The sequence below is a fragment of the Typopeltis vanoorti genome, chromosome 1 (genome assembly GCF_054136105.1).
Source record: "Typopeltis vanoorti isolate ZY-2024b chromosome 1, IOZ_Tvanoo_1.0, whole genome shotgun sequence".
Lineage (NCBI taxonomy): Eukaryota > Metazoa > Arthropoda > Arachnida > Uropygi > Thelyphonidae > Typopeltis > Typopeltis vanoorti.
Window position 1 is genome coordinate 149,089,677 of NC_143549.1, and position 16,871 is coordinate 149,106,547.

The 16,871-nt window shown below is 33.3% G+C and overlaps 1 protein-coding gene across 1 annotated transcript in view; it reads left to right on the top strand.

The window, feature by feature from the left end:
- The window catches only part of LOC150110531 (uncharacterized), a 247,977-nt gene that overhangs the window by 56,879 nt on the left and 174,227 nt on the right, over positions 1-16,871 (top strand). The window contains exon 4 of the mRNA XM_090394585.1: positions 16,189-16,792. Coding sequence (XP_090250711.1) covers positions 16,189-16,792 — 604 coding nt within the window. The remainder of the gene's footprint in view (positions 1-16,188; positions 16,793-16,871) is intronic.

Here is a 16,871-nt window from a genome sequence, read left to right on the forward strand (position 1 = left end):
TAAAAAGGTTTGTTTAAAGTACAATAATACAATTATATGAATTGTTTTGTTTATGTGGGCCACTGATTTATGACATAAATGAGTTATAAGTTATTATTGCATATAAGTTATTATATCAAAACAAAGAACCATATTTACAATTGTCAATTATATAAAATAAACTTTCAACTTGATACAACATTTACATCTGCCATACAGGTGTTTGAAGGCATGGTGGAATCCCCAAATGGGAACCTGCTTCAGTGTCTGGGTCACACCACGTTAGAAGTCCTCAGTGTTGCTGAAGCACTCCCCTTTCATGGCACACTTCATTTTTGGGAAGAGGAGAAAGTCTGCAGCAACCAAATCTGGCAAATGGTGGGAAGAACATTTGATCACACAGATTGACTTTGAACCCTGAAATTGCTTCACATGCAGTGCATGGCATGTTGTCATGCAACAGAAACCAATTGTTGTTGTTGTTGTGGAACAGTTCTTTCCTGACAGTGAGTAGCCTAGTGATTATTTGACTTTTTTTTGGCATCAATTTCCCTAGCTTTCACCACATTTTCATTGCAGAAACTGGCTGTCCACACCGTGGTTCATCCTCCATGTACTCCCTCCCCCTCTTTAAATGTTGAAACCTATGCATTGCATACCAAACATGCTTACCAAACATGCTTACTTCATCGATGTCAGTGTAAATTTGAAAGTTTGTTTAAAGAAAGTGCTGAGGCCGTTCAAACTTAAATTAGAATGACTGCCTCTCTAAGATATGGAACACTCTTATTCTAATCACACCTAGAGGTCCACAGTGCAATTTATATTAAATTACATTTAATATAAATGTCATTCAATAATTTTTTAGTTATTGTCACCACTGATGATGGTCTGTAATATTTAAGTTGAAACATATGGGGCCTTAAAGTAATACTTATTCCTTGTGTTTTTTTGTGTTAATTTGAAGAAACCTCTCATGGTACAAGTATCTTTTAAACAACAGAGTTTATGTTTCACCTCCTGGACTTATGATAGTTCTAAATTCTCAAACAGGATACAGTTGTAAAAACAAAGAGAAACATAATACTTGCAGATTTTCAGGTGACTCACCAGAGAAATTTTCAAAAACTTCCTACATCAAGAGCAACCATTAAAAAAACTGGGTACCTTCAGACTGAAAGAAAGATGCTTCTCATCCATGGTTTTATATATATATCAAAAAAAAAAAAAAAAAAAATCCTAAGTATTGCCATGTATATGTTCAAATACCTCACTTGAAGAGAAATAGCAGATATATGCATCACGAATGTTGTGTTGCTCTATTGGATATGGTCCTGTTTCAACAAAAATGGCATGCATTGGCTAAATTTTAAAAAAGATGAACATTTTGTACAATGGTCACTGTTGTATAAAATACTGAGCAATATTTCAGTAAAACAATTTATAAATGTCAAATTTGAAAACAAATATTTTCCGTTTGCATGTTTATATTTTAAATTTGAATTATAAGAGAAAATTTTAAAAGAAAGTCAGCAAGGAGCGTTTGGATGGCTTCTTGTACCTACTTAGAAGTGAGAAGGTTTAATTAACAATACCAATTGTTCTAGCTTAATTGCCGTGAAAACATTTACAGCATAAATAATTAATTACATCTATCTATATGTATATATATAAAGCAAAGTCTATTTTCGATGTTCACTTATAACTCAAGAATGAATTGACCGATTTTGATGATTTCTTCACTAATAGATAGAGGATGTTCCAAAAATGGTTTATGTGCATTTTCATCAATGTACACCTCCAGATTATAGAGCAGTAATCAATTTTTTACCTCCCTCCACAGCACCTACTGCAGTTTAAGAATATCTGGCTACAAAATAGTGACTAGATATTGTATGTATCAAGAACTTAATAATAGAAGTTCTTTTGTTGTTACCTGTGGCCAGATATTGTTAAATTCTATTGTTAAATATTTTGATATTAAGTTCTTTTGTTATTACCATTATTATGTTTATTAGTAGTTTTTATAATTATTATTTTTTTTTTTTTCTAATATGCTATGATGATGAGCAAGTTCTATAAGTCACTCAACTCCTGCAGCAAGGCATATGAGACTAAATAGAGTGAAATTATTGAAATTTCTTGGAATAATAAGGAACAGTCTTCTTTCTCTTACAACTGTAATATAAAATATTCCACTGATCCAACAGTTGTGATCGGTACTATAACTAGTATGTCAGCACTGTTAAGCATTAAAATACAGACACGAATCTTCTAAAATGTGTTGTTTGAATGGAAAGGTGAAACTAAATGAAATTACAGCTCCTCCTGAACCATAATTATCACTTATTACAAAAAAAACATCCACAGTCTCTCATCAATTTATTGAAACTATTTGAGATTACAATTCTGCATTTCAAAGTTGGTTCATGCTTACCTTCAAGGTGCAAGGCCAAATGTACCATTTGGCCTTGCACCTTGAAGGCCAAATGTACCATTTGGCTGGAAGTTTGTTGCAAGTTGAACCAAATAATCATAAATTTTTACAGATTTATTTCATTTCAAATCTACTTGAACAAGCAGCTTTCTGTTGTAGACAGATCACAGGGTTGAACTTAGAAATTTTATTTGATTACAAGGAATGTTACATCAGCATAACATATATATACAAACCTTTGAGTCGGCTATAGAGAATACTAACAACGTGTAAGAACTAAGACTAGCTATAACATGCAAGCAGATTCAATGTGCCCACAGCAAATGAAGTAGTGATTGTCATTATTGGGTAAGAATTTTACCACAGATATATAATCTTACATGGTCGTGACGATAGACTGAAACAGATATGCAAGATGCATAGAGCCTATGATGCACTCCAATATCCACTTTTATCCAGGATGTGGAGAACCTACAAGTAGAAAAATCATTTCAGCAATGAATTTTTATGTGGATTGCATGATGGTGCAGATGGAAAATTTAAATCCACTACATGCTATGGTCATGGTATGATATGGTCAACTCATCAATCTGTTGCTACATGATATGGTCAACTCATCAATCAATACTGGGTTGACATGTATGCTAAAATTGTGTCCAAGCATCTCACATACATGCATTTAAACCAAAGTAAACTTCAGGTAGAAAATTATATACATCTCCACAGTGCATTGTGCGCTTATGAAAATTTGACATTGGCCAAATTCAAATATTGCCTTCTTTCATGGGAAGTCCCCATTATTTCCACAAAAAGACTCATGATGCAGTGGTCTATGTTAGAGCATATGGTGGCAATGACCTTTTCATTACCTTCACATGCAACAGTAATTGATCAGAGATTTTGGAAAATTTGCTACCCAGTAATAAGACTTATGATAGGCACGACATCATTGCAAGAGTTTTTCACAGCAAGCTAATGAAATTGATGAATCTCATCACAAAGCACAAGATTTTTGGATGGAGGTACTATATGTATTCAGTAGAATGGCAAAAAAAGGGGATTGCTACATGCTCAGATATTCATTTGGCTCAAAGATGAAATCAGGGATCATGAAATCGATTCCATTATTAGTGCTGAGATACCTTCTCCTCAGTGTGACAAAGAACTGTTCGATATCATAACAAAACATATGGTGCATGGTCCATGTGGGCCTATTCATCCAAACTCACCGTGCATCAAGTCAGGAAAGTGCATGAAGAGGTACCCAAGATCATTTATCAATGAAATTCAAACAGGTTAGAATGAATATCCATATCATTGATGTGCTCCTTCAGATGGTGGCCAAATTGTTACCATACATGATAGTCAAGGAACTTTTGAAATTGATAATCACCATATAGTGCCTTATAATCTGATTGCATTGTGAACCTTTAATGCACACATAAATGTTGAAATTTCCAGTTCTGTGAAATCCATCAAACATGTATGCAAGTATATCAGAGCTCATACCAAACTACATTTTGTGTGCAAAATGAATGTAGTGAAGTAGATCTATACCAAACCAGACGATACATCAGTACTTCTGAAGCCGTTTGGCAAATATTATCTTTTGATGTTCATAAGCACCATCCAACTGTAGTTCATCTCGAAAATGATCAAAGAGTATACTTCACATAAAGTAATGCACTCAGCATAGTGGAGTCACCAGGGTACACAACATTAACAGCCTTTTTTTAAGCTGTGCATCGAAGATAATTTGCCCAAACACTGACCTATAATGAGGTACCTACATACTACACCTGTCATCAAAACAAATTTCAACGAAGAAAACAGGGTGCCAACATGGACAATTGTACTGGGGTGAAAAAGAGCAGTGTTCTAGGTTGTGTTTACGAGGGTTGTTTGCAAAGTTTGGTAAATTTCCAATAGATGGTGATACATGTTGTTTATTTTTTAACGGTATATATTAGAACACAGAAACTAAGTAAATAATTAATTTATTAACTTATTGCTGATATTTTGCTGGTGTTATAACCAGCATCTTCAGAGTACAAAAAACTGTGTTTTTGTGCTCTGAAGATGCTGGTTATAACACCAGCGAAATATCAGCAATAAGTTAATAAATTAATTATTTACTTAGTTTCTGTGTTCTAATATATACTGTTAAAAAATAAACAACAGGTTCGACGAACACATAAGTCTGTCCACACGTAGATGGTGATACAGTTCATTCACTCATACTAGTGTCGGCACGTATAATCTTTTTCTTGACCCCTGGCAAAATTTGGCTCATTTGGTAGTTCTTGTTTGGCAAACATTTAAAATGACCGTGTTTGCATTTTTCATAAAAATGGAGAAAAACGACTTTCATGCAGTGATAAAACACTTATTTGAAGAAGTGGATGCCGTGCAGACCAAAACCGAGTTAGATGCAGTTCATGGGGACTCTGCACAAGCATTAAAGACTATTTATTTTTGGATAAATGAGTTTAAACATGGTCGTAAGTCCATTGAAGATGAAGCGCGCTCTGTATGCCTGACTAAAGTTGCTATGAAGGAAATTATTGACAAAATCCATGGTATCATTATGGAAGACTACTGAGTGAAAGTGTGCGAGATTTCTGAGATTGTAGGCATCTCAACTGAAACACGTGTATAATATCCTGCATGAAAAATTGCACATGAAAAAGCTCTGTGAACGATGGGTGCCACGATTGTTGACTGTTGATTAAAAACGTATGCAGAAAGACATTTCAACGTAGTGTTTGGTGATGTTTAATTGCAATTCACAGGATTTTTTGCATCGATTTGTGAATGTAGACGAAACTTAGATCCACCGCTACACACCTGAGTCCAAGCAGCAGTCAAAACAGTGGACAATGCCCGGTGAAAGATCACCGAAAAAAGCGAAGGCTGTTTTGTCACTGTTTTTTGGGATTCCCAAGGAATTGTTGGAACGTCCTGCTTAAATGACTGCTCCAATTATGTTGGTTTGTTAAACTTATTTATACCTCTTTAAATTTTGTTTTTCTTCGTTAGTTGTTGATTGATGCTTATCTGAATATAAAGAAATTTATTTAAATATAAAGAGCTAGGCTTCATTTCGGCGACATAAACATTATTTAAATTAAGGGGATATTAATCCCACATTGTTTTAAAATAAGAAACTCAAAGATTGGAATCAGAGAGTTTCATGCCGAATATAGTAAACTATAAAAGTATCGGCGATCTAGCGTGAGCTAATGCAAGTAGTCCTAGTACGTAGTACAATCTCGGCCAACTCGTTGCAAAGGTGGGTAAAGTTCTGATCGTTATTCTTGGTATTTTCCATAATGTAAAAACACATTTCCTAGGAAATGTATGCTGTTATTATATTATGGTGGGAGGTCACTACCCAGACCGGTTTCAGCCTTTTTTGAGGTTTCATCAGTGAGCTAATGCAAGTAGTCATAGTACGTAGTACAATCTCGGCCAACTCGTTGCAAAGGTGGGTAAAGTTCTGATCGCTATTCTTGGTATTTTCCATAATGTAAAAACACATTTCCTAGGAAATGTATGCTGTTATTATATTATGGTGGGAGGTCACTACCCAGACTGGTTTCAGCCTTTTTTGAGGCTTCATCAGTGAGTAGCTAGACCAAATAGATATCAAAGGGTATAGCGAAAAGAACTTATATACTCTTTAACTATCAAACATTCATTTCTCAGTTCTTTATGCTCAGTCAATCAAGTTGAGATTAGTTCTTAAAAGTTTAAGCTTCCAAATGTTACAATAACTAATCTTACGACAGGCTACACTATATTCTTTCTCAGTCTGCTAACACTTAATAGAACAACATAACACTTATAGTTTTGAGGGGTAAGTACTTCAGTACATCTAACATCCGATCATTGATTGACATAACACCACAGCTAAGGTCAAAATATATCCGACGGAATTAACTGATATTGCTTCACAAGTCATAGAAAGGACAATTGTTACCGGGTTACTGCTTCTAAGCATCGAATTCGCATTGGCACATTTGATATTCTTGTTGACTTTTACTTTATGGCAACACAATTCAAAAGAAATCTTCCACTATGATAACTGAATTATAGACAGAAATGCACAAGTCTTGATGCACTTGGTTTAAGTTATTTACTAACTTCTTATTTTCTTCTATGTATCGACTTCAGTTCTGTACTATTCTTCCACCAACCATTAGGAAATTATTGTAGTATCAGAACTCCTATAGAAGTAATACAAAATGCCTATTAATTCCTTGTTCCTTCCTAGTCGGTTTTCGGCATATATCAACTCCCCTTCTGCCACTCACTACCGATCTCTATGCTGTCTCCAGGGCATCTCTCTCTCTCTACTTTTGTTTTCCAATCAACTATGTTCTCCTTTTCCCACCAAAACCCGTTCCGCTTATATCAACTGGCTTTTCTCTTTATACACAGTAGCTCACGCTCTCAGCACGAGCTAACTAAAACAAACTCCATTTCTCCATCAGTAGCCAATCAAATTCCATCAGCAGAATTCCATAAAATTACCTTTACTTATAGAAATAACAAAAATATATATATCATGGTTCACATAAGGTACATTTAAATTTATATACACACAGTTTCTTATAATAAATTTTACAGAATAAAGTAAATGAAATGAATGACATTTATATATAGTCTTTTTTATTTCTATTACATATCCTAAGGTTATACAATTAATTAATAACACACAAAACTCAAAGCATTTATATGAATAACATATTACAAGCAAGAGATTAACAACACAATATTTACAAGTCTTGTTTATGACATGGTGGATTTTGTTAATTATGAATGAAGTACAGAATATCTTCATTCACAATTTAACAAAGGCCTACCCTTTCTCTGAAAAATTTTTCTTTAAAGAAAAATTTTTCAGAGAAAGGTGGATTCATTGGTGGAGGAATCAGACTTCTACTACTTTTTCGAGTTCTTAAGTGGTACCTAGTTTAAACCAAGCCAGATTTGTTATCATGTTTTATATTTTTATTTCTTCTTGGATCCTTGCTGCTTCTAACATAAGGAAAAATTTGTTCCCTATGCTTATGGTGAGATAATGTCTTTTCAGGGTAGGAATTCTGTTCTCTGTCACTAGCACCTTGTCTCGGTTGTCTCACGTCTTGGTAATCTGGTCTTTTGGTATTTCTTCTGTGATTACTCATTTCCTTGTATCTCCATAGACTTCCTAATTTTCTAACTCTATTATGTAAGGCAGTTTGGCAAAATTGACTAACTGGCAAGATTAACTTTAACTGTTAGTTGATTTTCAGTGCCAACATCGGATTCAGGCATGCATATTTGTTGCTGTTATAGTTCATCAGTATCAAGTTGTGTTTCAGGCTGATAAAGCACATCAGAATTTACATCACTATCCTTTTCAGTTGATTTACTTACAGATGATTTTACCTTAGTAGGAGGTTCTAATTCATTTGGTAAATAAAACTCTTTTGTCTGTCGCCTTATTCTATCATATATATGATTACTGTTTCTTTTGATACTTCTTTTCTTGTTCATTAGGGATATTTCTTTTTTAGAAAAATTACAGGAGAAATGATACTTTGCCAAGAAATTTGTTCCTATTATAACGTGGGAGCTTAAGTTGGATGTTGAGGGAATAACAAGCAAATCCTGCCAGACAGATAGTTTAAATTCTGGTAGGTAAATCCTTGTGCGAACTTTCTTATAAGCCATGAAGTTTGAGTCTGAGAGAGTAGTAATTCTCACAGGTTCTCTCAGTTTGGCAATGTTCTTCCATAACTTGTGTTTTATGCTTAAGAAATAATCCATTCTAATGGTCGAGGCATTGCATCCTGTATCCAATAAAATGCTACACTTAGAGCCTAGGATATCTCCTCTAATTCTCATTAGAGGAGATATCCTAGTCTGTTATTAGAGTAATTTTTTTTGTTATAGAAACAATTCCTGGCAAGATGTCCTATTTTATTGCAACTATAACACTTGGGAGGATCTCTAAGTTCTCTATCTGAGGTTCAGGGACAATGGGCATTTGTTGTTTAATATTTTCTAGTCTTTGAATCACCTTATCCAGATTGGCTAAAATGGGTTGATTTTGTTTTTCCACTTCTTGTTTAATTATCTTATTAATTTTATCTGTTGTGGGACTTTGGTCTTCTTGAGACTTCACAGTAATTGTAGTTAATTGCCTCATTACTTCATTAAGACTCTCCATTATTAGTTGTAATTTTTTTACTTCCTGGTGAATTAGGGTTTGCACTTCTGCCATCAGCTCTTTTGTGGATTGTTCTTTACTTTCAACTATGCAATTAACATTACTTGGATTTTCTCCAATATTCTTTCCTTTTTCCTTTTCATCTTTATTCTTCCTTTCAATCTCAGATTGGTTCAAGGAACAACTAGTCTTATTTACAACATTTATAAGACTTATACTGGATGAGGGACAAAAGTCTCCAATCATTTGTTCTCTTTCCTTGACAGCCATAAAACATTCTTCCAAGGTGCTAATTCTCTTCTTGCAGGCAGTCTCTCTTAATTCTAATTTTACGCCTTGGCGAAACTGTTGGAATATGGCCCAATCTAAATGAGGTTTATCTTCATTAGACACGTTTAAACTGTTGGAAAGAGTTAATATATGATTGTAAAAATCTGTGACACTTTATTTATCTTTTTTGTGTGGTTCTCTGTAGTTTTCCACAAGTCAGGACCAATGCTTCTTAATTTAGAGTACTGAGAAATCAAAACATCTTTAAATTTTGATATTCTAACGTTTCCTTAAGGATTGGGGATGAATATAAAAATGTTTTTGCTTTACAAGTCAGTTTACTTTTCAGTAATATTAATAATTGAAAGTCAGTCCAATTTGCTACTTCCGTAAGCTTTTCAACGAAAGGAAAAAAAGATAGTACATCATCTGATTCTTCTCTCGAAAATTGAGGAAAAACTCGTTGGGGGTTTACAGTTCGGAAAAACTCACTATCTTGCATTCCTGTGCTGGATGTAACAGCCATATTAATCTAATAGCTTCAAACTTAAATCCTATAATCTCAATTCTAGAATAACCCTTTTCTTTGCCTGATTCTGCTCCATAACTTGCTCACTGTGATTCACTTAATTTTACTATCAAGATTTTAAGGATTACTTCTGCTATCACACAAAAATTTTTTTAATTGCTTAATTTATACTAGTGAATTCACATCCTGTCGACTGTGCCATTTTGTTGGAACGTCCCACCTAAATGACTGCTCCAATTATGTTGGTTTGTTAAACTTATTTTTACCTCTTTAAATTCCGTTTTTCTTTGTTAGTTGTTGATTGATGCTTATCTGAATATAAAGAAATTTATATTATACTGCGCCACCCTATATTCAGATTAGTCTAGATAATATAGAAGAATCAATCATCAACCATATTTACATTATCACTTTATTTTCAGGCCAAGGTTATTAATAGCATTTAAGGCTTTTGCAAAGGTCCGATTAATTTTTATGAGCGGTGCAATGAAAGAAAATCAGGCAAACGCCAAGTTTAACTCAACAAAAGAAAACATTTAATGTGGAATGGTACAACATAAACATACAAGTATAACTATCTGCACAAAGTTATCCAATTAAATACATACAAGAATTTATATTCACATATTAGTAACTTCTAGATTAGGGTTGTGGATTATGAATAATGTTGACATTTCTTAATTCTAAAGCTTTAGTATTTCTTTCACATAGCTCTCTCTGTCCAATTGGATGAATCATATCATGAATACATTAGCTCAGTTTAAAGTATTCAGAATAATTACAATCCTTTAACTATCAAACATTCATTTCTCAGTTCTTTATGCTCAGTCAATCAAGTTGCGATTAGTTCTTAAAAGTTTAAGCTTCCAAATGTTACAATAACTAATCTTACGACAGACTACACTATATTCTTTCTCAGTCTGCTAACACTTAATAGAACAACATAACACTTATAATTTTGAAGGGTAGTTTTGATTGACATAACACCACAGCTAAGGTCAAAATATATCCGACGGAATTAACTGATATTGCTTCACAAGTCATAGAAAGGACAACTCTTACCATGTTAATAATTAGAAGAAACACACGTATAAACCACAGTGAAAATTATTTAATTGTAAATATTTCATCCTAAGTATCTTAGGACATCATCAGTACAGTATTTAAACAAAATTAGGAATAACATACAGTTAGGGCGCATGATTACAATAGAATCTCATGATAACGTGCTAAAGTAGTACAAAAAAAAAAAAAAAAAAAAAAAAAACGTTAATTATGCAACACAATTTTGTATGATAATTTCCCATACTTTTGGAATAGTAAGAATGTCGTTGTGGTTTAGGTTTGGTCTGTGTAGTAGGGCTTCAGAACTTTCTTTGTATAATAAATTTCTTTGTATAAACCTTGAGGAAAAAATATTCACTTTTGAACCCAAACCAAAAATTTGGCTAAGATATGTCGATGACGTATTTGCAGTCTGGAATCATCCCGAACCTGAATTACAACTGTTTCTAGATGAAATCAACCTTCTTCATCATCGCATGAACTTTACGTTAGAAAAAGAATCTCCACAGGGTATCTCTTTTTTGGATTTACACTTCAAAAGAAAAGAAGACGGTTCCATCGCCACGTCCGTCTTTCGCAAGCCTACATTCTCAGGTCGCTACATTCACAATTCTTCTGCTCATCATCCATCTCAGAAATCTGACATTATTAAATCACTTGTTTCCAGAGCACACAAATTCTGCTCCTCTGAAGAATCTTTAAACCAGGAATTAGAAGTTATCAAAAATACAGCCATCCTAAATGGATATAATCCCAAAACAACTCAAAAAATCATCAGTCACTTCTGCATACATAAAACCAGACAGGAAGAAGTGCATAGGATTCCCATACCTTACGTTAAAGGCATCTCAGAACGTCTTTCTAAAATTATGAAGAAATACAATTTTGCCACTACTTACAAACCTATCAACCAAAATTACAACTTATTACCTTCTCCTAAGGACAAATTCTCACCCTTGATGTTACCTGGTGTTTATGAGATTCCATGATCATGCAAATTATCTTACTTTGGACAGACAGGTAGGTCTGTTCAGAAACGCATCTCGGAACATCAAGACCACATTCGTCTTCTTAAACCGCAGAAATCTGGCCTCTCTCAACACGGAATTGAAAATCCAAACCATAGGATATCCATTGGGAAAAGGCTAAACTTTTACATAGATCTTTATTTAAACATCAACGTTTATACAAAGAAAGTTCTGAAGCCCTACTACACAGACCAAACCTAAACCGCAACGTCGTTCTTACTATTCCTAAAGTATGGGAAATTATCATACAAAATTGTGTTAAATAATTAACGTTTTTTTTTTTTTTTTTTTTTTTTTTTTTTTTTTTTTTTTTTTTTTTGTACTACTTTAGCACGTTATGCACGTTTTCATGAGATTCTATTGTAATCATGCGCCCTAACTGTATGTTATTCCTAATTTTGTTTAAATACTGTACTGATGATGTCGTAAGATACTTAGGATGAAATATTTACAATTAAATAATTTTCACTGTGGTTTATATGTGTGTTTTTTTCTAATTATGAACTTACCAGGTTACCGCTTCTAAGCATCGAATTTGCATAGGCACATTTGATATTCTTGCTGACTTTTGGCACATTTGGATTTCTTGTTGACTTTTACTTTATGGCAACACAATTCAAAAGAAATCTTCCACTATGATAACTGAATTATAGACACAGAAATACACAAGTCTTGATGCACTTGGTTTAAGTTATTTACTAACTTCTTATTTTCTTCTATGTATTGACTTCAGTTCTGTACTATTCTTCCACCAACCATTAGGAAATTATTGTAGTATCAGAACTCCTATAGAAGTAATACAAAATGCCTATTAATTCCTTGTTCCTTCCTAGTCGATTTTTGGCATATATCAACTCCTCTTCTGCCACTCACCACCGATCTCTATGCTGTCTCCAGGGCATCTCTCTTTACTTATGTTTTCCAATCAACTATGTTCTCCTTTTCCCACCAATTATCATGATAGACTATTTGGGAAAAGGTAAGACAATAACAGGAGTCTATCGTGCGTCATTGTTGGACCGTTTAAAAGAAGAACTGAAGAGTAAACGGCCAAGATTGGTGCACATAAAAGTGCTCTTTCATCAAGACAGTGTACTATTCCATACATTGGCTGTTGCAATGGCAAAATTGCACGAATTGAGGTTCGAATTGGTTCCACATCCAGACTTGGCCTGTGTGACTTCTTGTTCCTAAACTTAAAAGTTTGGCTTGGTGGGAAAAAATTTTCTTCGAATGAGGATGTCATCAAGGCTGTCAAATGACTATTTTGCACAATTTGACAAATCCTACTTTTTGGATGAGATGAAAAAATTGGTAGACCTTGATGGAGACTATGTTGAGAAATAAAGATGATTTTTTCCAAAAAATGTGTAACTTATTTTTTTACCAAACTTTTCAAACAATCCTCGTATAATGTACATCCCAGTAATGCTGAATGCTTTTATTTTCAAATGTTCTTGATGCATGTGAAAGGACCAAAATCATTCAGTGACCTAAGAACAGTAAGTGGTGTAGTACATTCTACATACCGGGATGCATGTAAGGCTTTGAATTTTATAGATGATTCTCAATGATATCCTGTAGGTACAATTGTGTTGGTGATGCAATAAATTCAATTTCCCCATCATCTTTGCACGTTTTGTTCACTGAAACAACTGACCCTCTATCGCTAGTCAACTTACAAAAATAATTTTTCAGACGATATCGTACACCAAGAATATTGTACTCATTCTCAGGCTCAGTTTAATGAAGCAATATATAATGAGGCATTACTGATACTTGAATCAGTTCTTAAATCAATAAGTGACAAAAGTGTTAGATTTTGGTCTTCCGATACCAAACAATTCTTTGCCTCTAGATACAGATTTAATCCAGGAAACCTCATGCAATTTCAGTGAACTTTGGGATTTATTAAGTTGGCATGAACAGTCACTAACTTCAGATCAAGCTGAAGTTTTTCACAATGTTTTAACAAGCTGTGAAAATCAGTTGGGGAAGCTGTTTTCCTTGGATGCTCAAGGAAAACAGCTTTTGTTTTACTAAATTTGTTATTAGCTCAGTTCAGTAGCCAAGGTAAAATCACTCTGGCTGTGGTATTCTCAAGTATGGCATCTACTCTATTGCAAGGTAATTGAACTTCTCATTCTGCTTTCAAAGTACCACTTACAAATGTGACTAACGATATACCTATGTGCAATATATCAAACCAAAGTAATTTGTCTAAATTATTACAAAACGCTTCTTTGATTGTTTGGGATGAATGTACAGTGTTTCATAAAACATCTATTTGAAGTGGTTGACAGAACACCGAGATATCAAATCAGAAGATCAAAGAATGGGTGGAATAACTGTTTTATTTGTCAGCAGTTTTTGACAAACACTGCCTGCTGTATCCTACGGAACCAGGGCGGATTAAGTGAATGCATGTTTACCTACATGGAAACTCTAATGCACATTCCTTTTTCTCAGAATTGTTAAAAATTGGCAATGGTGATGGACAGCAAAGAGTCGGGAAAATTATATTAACTCACCTAAATATTGGGAAAATTGTTGGAACTGCAGATGAATTGTTGTACAGTGTCTACTCATCTATTGAGAACATAACAGAAAAGTCATCTTCTTGGTTCAGGGAGAGCTATTCTTGAAATGACGCATGTCAATAATGAACAAGTTGTTTCTTATTAATGGATCTGATAGTGTTTAGAAATCAGTAGATACATCCTGTGGATGTAGATAATGCAGTTCATTTTTCAGTGGAATTTTTACATCTTTTTAATCCACCTGGATTACTTGGTTATGAAACGAAATTGAAAATAGTAATACATTGCTCTGAAATCTATACCCCCTCCCCACCAATTTTTGCAATGGAATTAGGCTCCAAGTAAAATTGTTGAAATCTAATATAATAGAAGCTGTGATATGTACAGGTCCTGGTATCAGAGAGAAATTTTCTTCATTCTTCGGATACCCTCATTCCTTCAGACTATCCATTTGCATTCAAACAGTTACAATTTCCAATAAGAGTTTGCTTTGCAATGACAACTAATAAATCCCAAGGACATAATCTTAGATTTGCAGGTTTAGATTTAAGAGGTGAATGTTTAAGACACGGGTTATATGTAGCATGTTCTCGAGTTAGCAGTCCTGAGAATTTAATTATTTTTTTGTCGAGGATGATGAAACCTCTAATGTTGTTTACCAAGAAGTGTTATAATGCTCACAATTCTGCACCATGATGAAAGCGCCAGCACCAAATACTCATGTAAATGCCCTGAAGTGAACTGTTGGAAGTATAAGTTTACCTCTACAAAATGAGAGGATTCAGCTAGTTTAATATAAAGTAAAAAGTAAAGTCCAACCTAAAATGTGTTTTTTAACTACTTCTCTCTTTAAATTAAAGTATTAAAAAAAAAAGTAATGAATGCAATCATAAATCATTGTGTACGTTTTCTGATTTGGCAAAAAAATCTTGAGGTAGTTTCCTTGAGGTTATGATTTCTCAGAATATGATGATGAAATAAATGAGGAAAAAGAGTAAATCAATAATGAATGAGTATGATGTTGATGATAGTGAAATGAGAGTGATATGGAACAAATAAGTCAATAATGAATAAGTATGATGTTGATGATAATTAAAGAACGAGAATAAAAATCTGGAGAGAAAATATAAAAATAGGTTAGTTATAAAAAGGTACATTAAAATTTGAAGTATAAGAAAGACCGATTTAAAATATAAATAAATAAATCCCTAAGAACTTAAAATTATAATAAAATATATCATAAAAGGAATGCAATGGAATGAACAGATCAATTTACAAGGTGAAATAAAACCGTTTTCGAAACTAACCATCTTCAGAATATGGGAAGGTTGTTTTGCACTATGTTTATATACTCAGTGATCTGTGATGTTTTGAGGTAGAAAGTTTTGCATGCATATTTATGTTATAGAGCTGCCAAACCTAAGATGACGTGAAGATAGCAAACATTGACAGTTATTCTTAATTTTATTTTGCTTTTCTTGAAAGTTGAGAATTGTCACTTTTTCTATTTGGGGAATAAGATTATCTTCGATTGCATTTGTGGCTATTTCTGTGATTGTGGATTTAGAAGTTTGGTTAATTTGTTTAGTTTTTTTTCTGTAAAATATTGTTTATAGGTAACAAGAATTGCAGTAATGTTTACTTAAGTGAGAATCTATAGATCTAATCATAGACCCAATGTAGATGGTGTCTCAATTGGAGTGCTAGGGAGAATGGATAAACCACACTGCAACACTATAGAATTTTGTGGATTGTTTTCTTTTCTGTAATTTTTAGATTAGTAGATAATTTTGAATGACTTGTGAAGACAACCTTATATTCAGAATATTTAAATATGTTTTTTAGCTTTATAATGTAGGGTGTGTCAAAGTCAGGCTTCATCTACATTTTATTATATAAATTACATTAAATGTTCAAATTGCCATTTTCTTGTAATTCTTCCGTTATCTTGTTTCGTTTTATACTATAAGTTATTCATTACATTTCGTGTAACCAGTGTTATTGAAACAGTACTTACTTACTTACTTTTAGGAGAGGAAAAACTGTTTTATTTTAGGATAGATGAAAAAAAAAATCATAAATTTTTGAGTATGTAAATTTAAAATTCTTCTTTTTTCTAGGATAGCAAATTTCTGTCAAATGAAGAGCCTGATTGTGATGAATTCACTCTGACTTTAGATAGAATTATTTTAGAAAGGCAAAATGAAAGAATGCTGATTTCTAAACAGAAAGAATTACAAGCAATGCTTTCAGAACATGTAATACCAAGACATGACTTAATTGAAGAAAAAGAATTAAATGTGGAAGTTGAAGATCCAGACATAACTGCAGTTACTCAGACATATAAACAAATTATAACAATGCAAAGAGGAGATAGAATTTCAGATCCTCCTCCAGGATTGAATATTTTCAATTTGGAAAAAGGCTCTGTCTTCTTAAATTCTGAATGTTTGCTACCTGAGTACCAGGAGTATGAAAGTTGTACTGTATCAAGTTGTGATGATGCATTCACAACTTCATTTGCTCATCTTCAGTTGATTCATTTTCCACCTGATGTAGGTGATGGAAGAACACTTTTTTTCCTTTTTAAAATAATTGCTTTTCACCAGAATGAAGATACAGTTTACAGCAGTATTGAAGCTATTAATCACTATTTAAAATTTTCAAAAAGGCCTTCTTGGTATCCATCTGTGAAGGATGTAATGGAAATTTTTGTTCATTATGGTAAGAATTTTACTGAGATAGAATAAATTCATATAATTGATTCATATTATTTTTAGCAAATATAACTGGCTAAGGATGC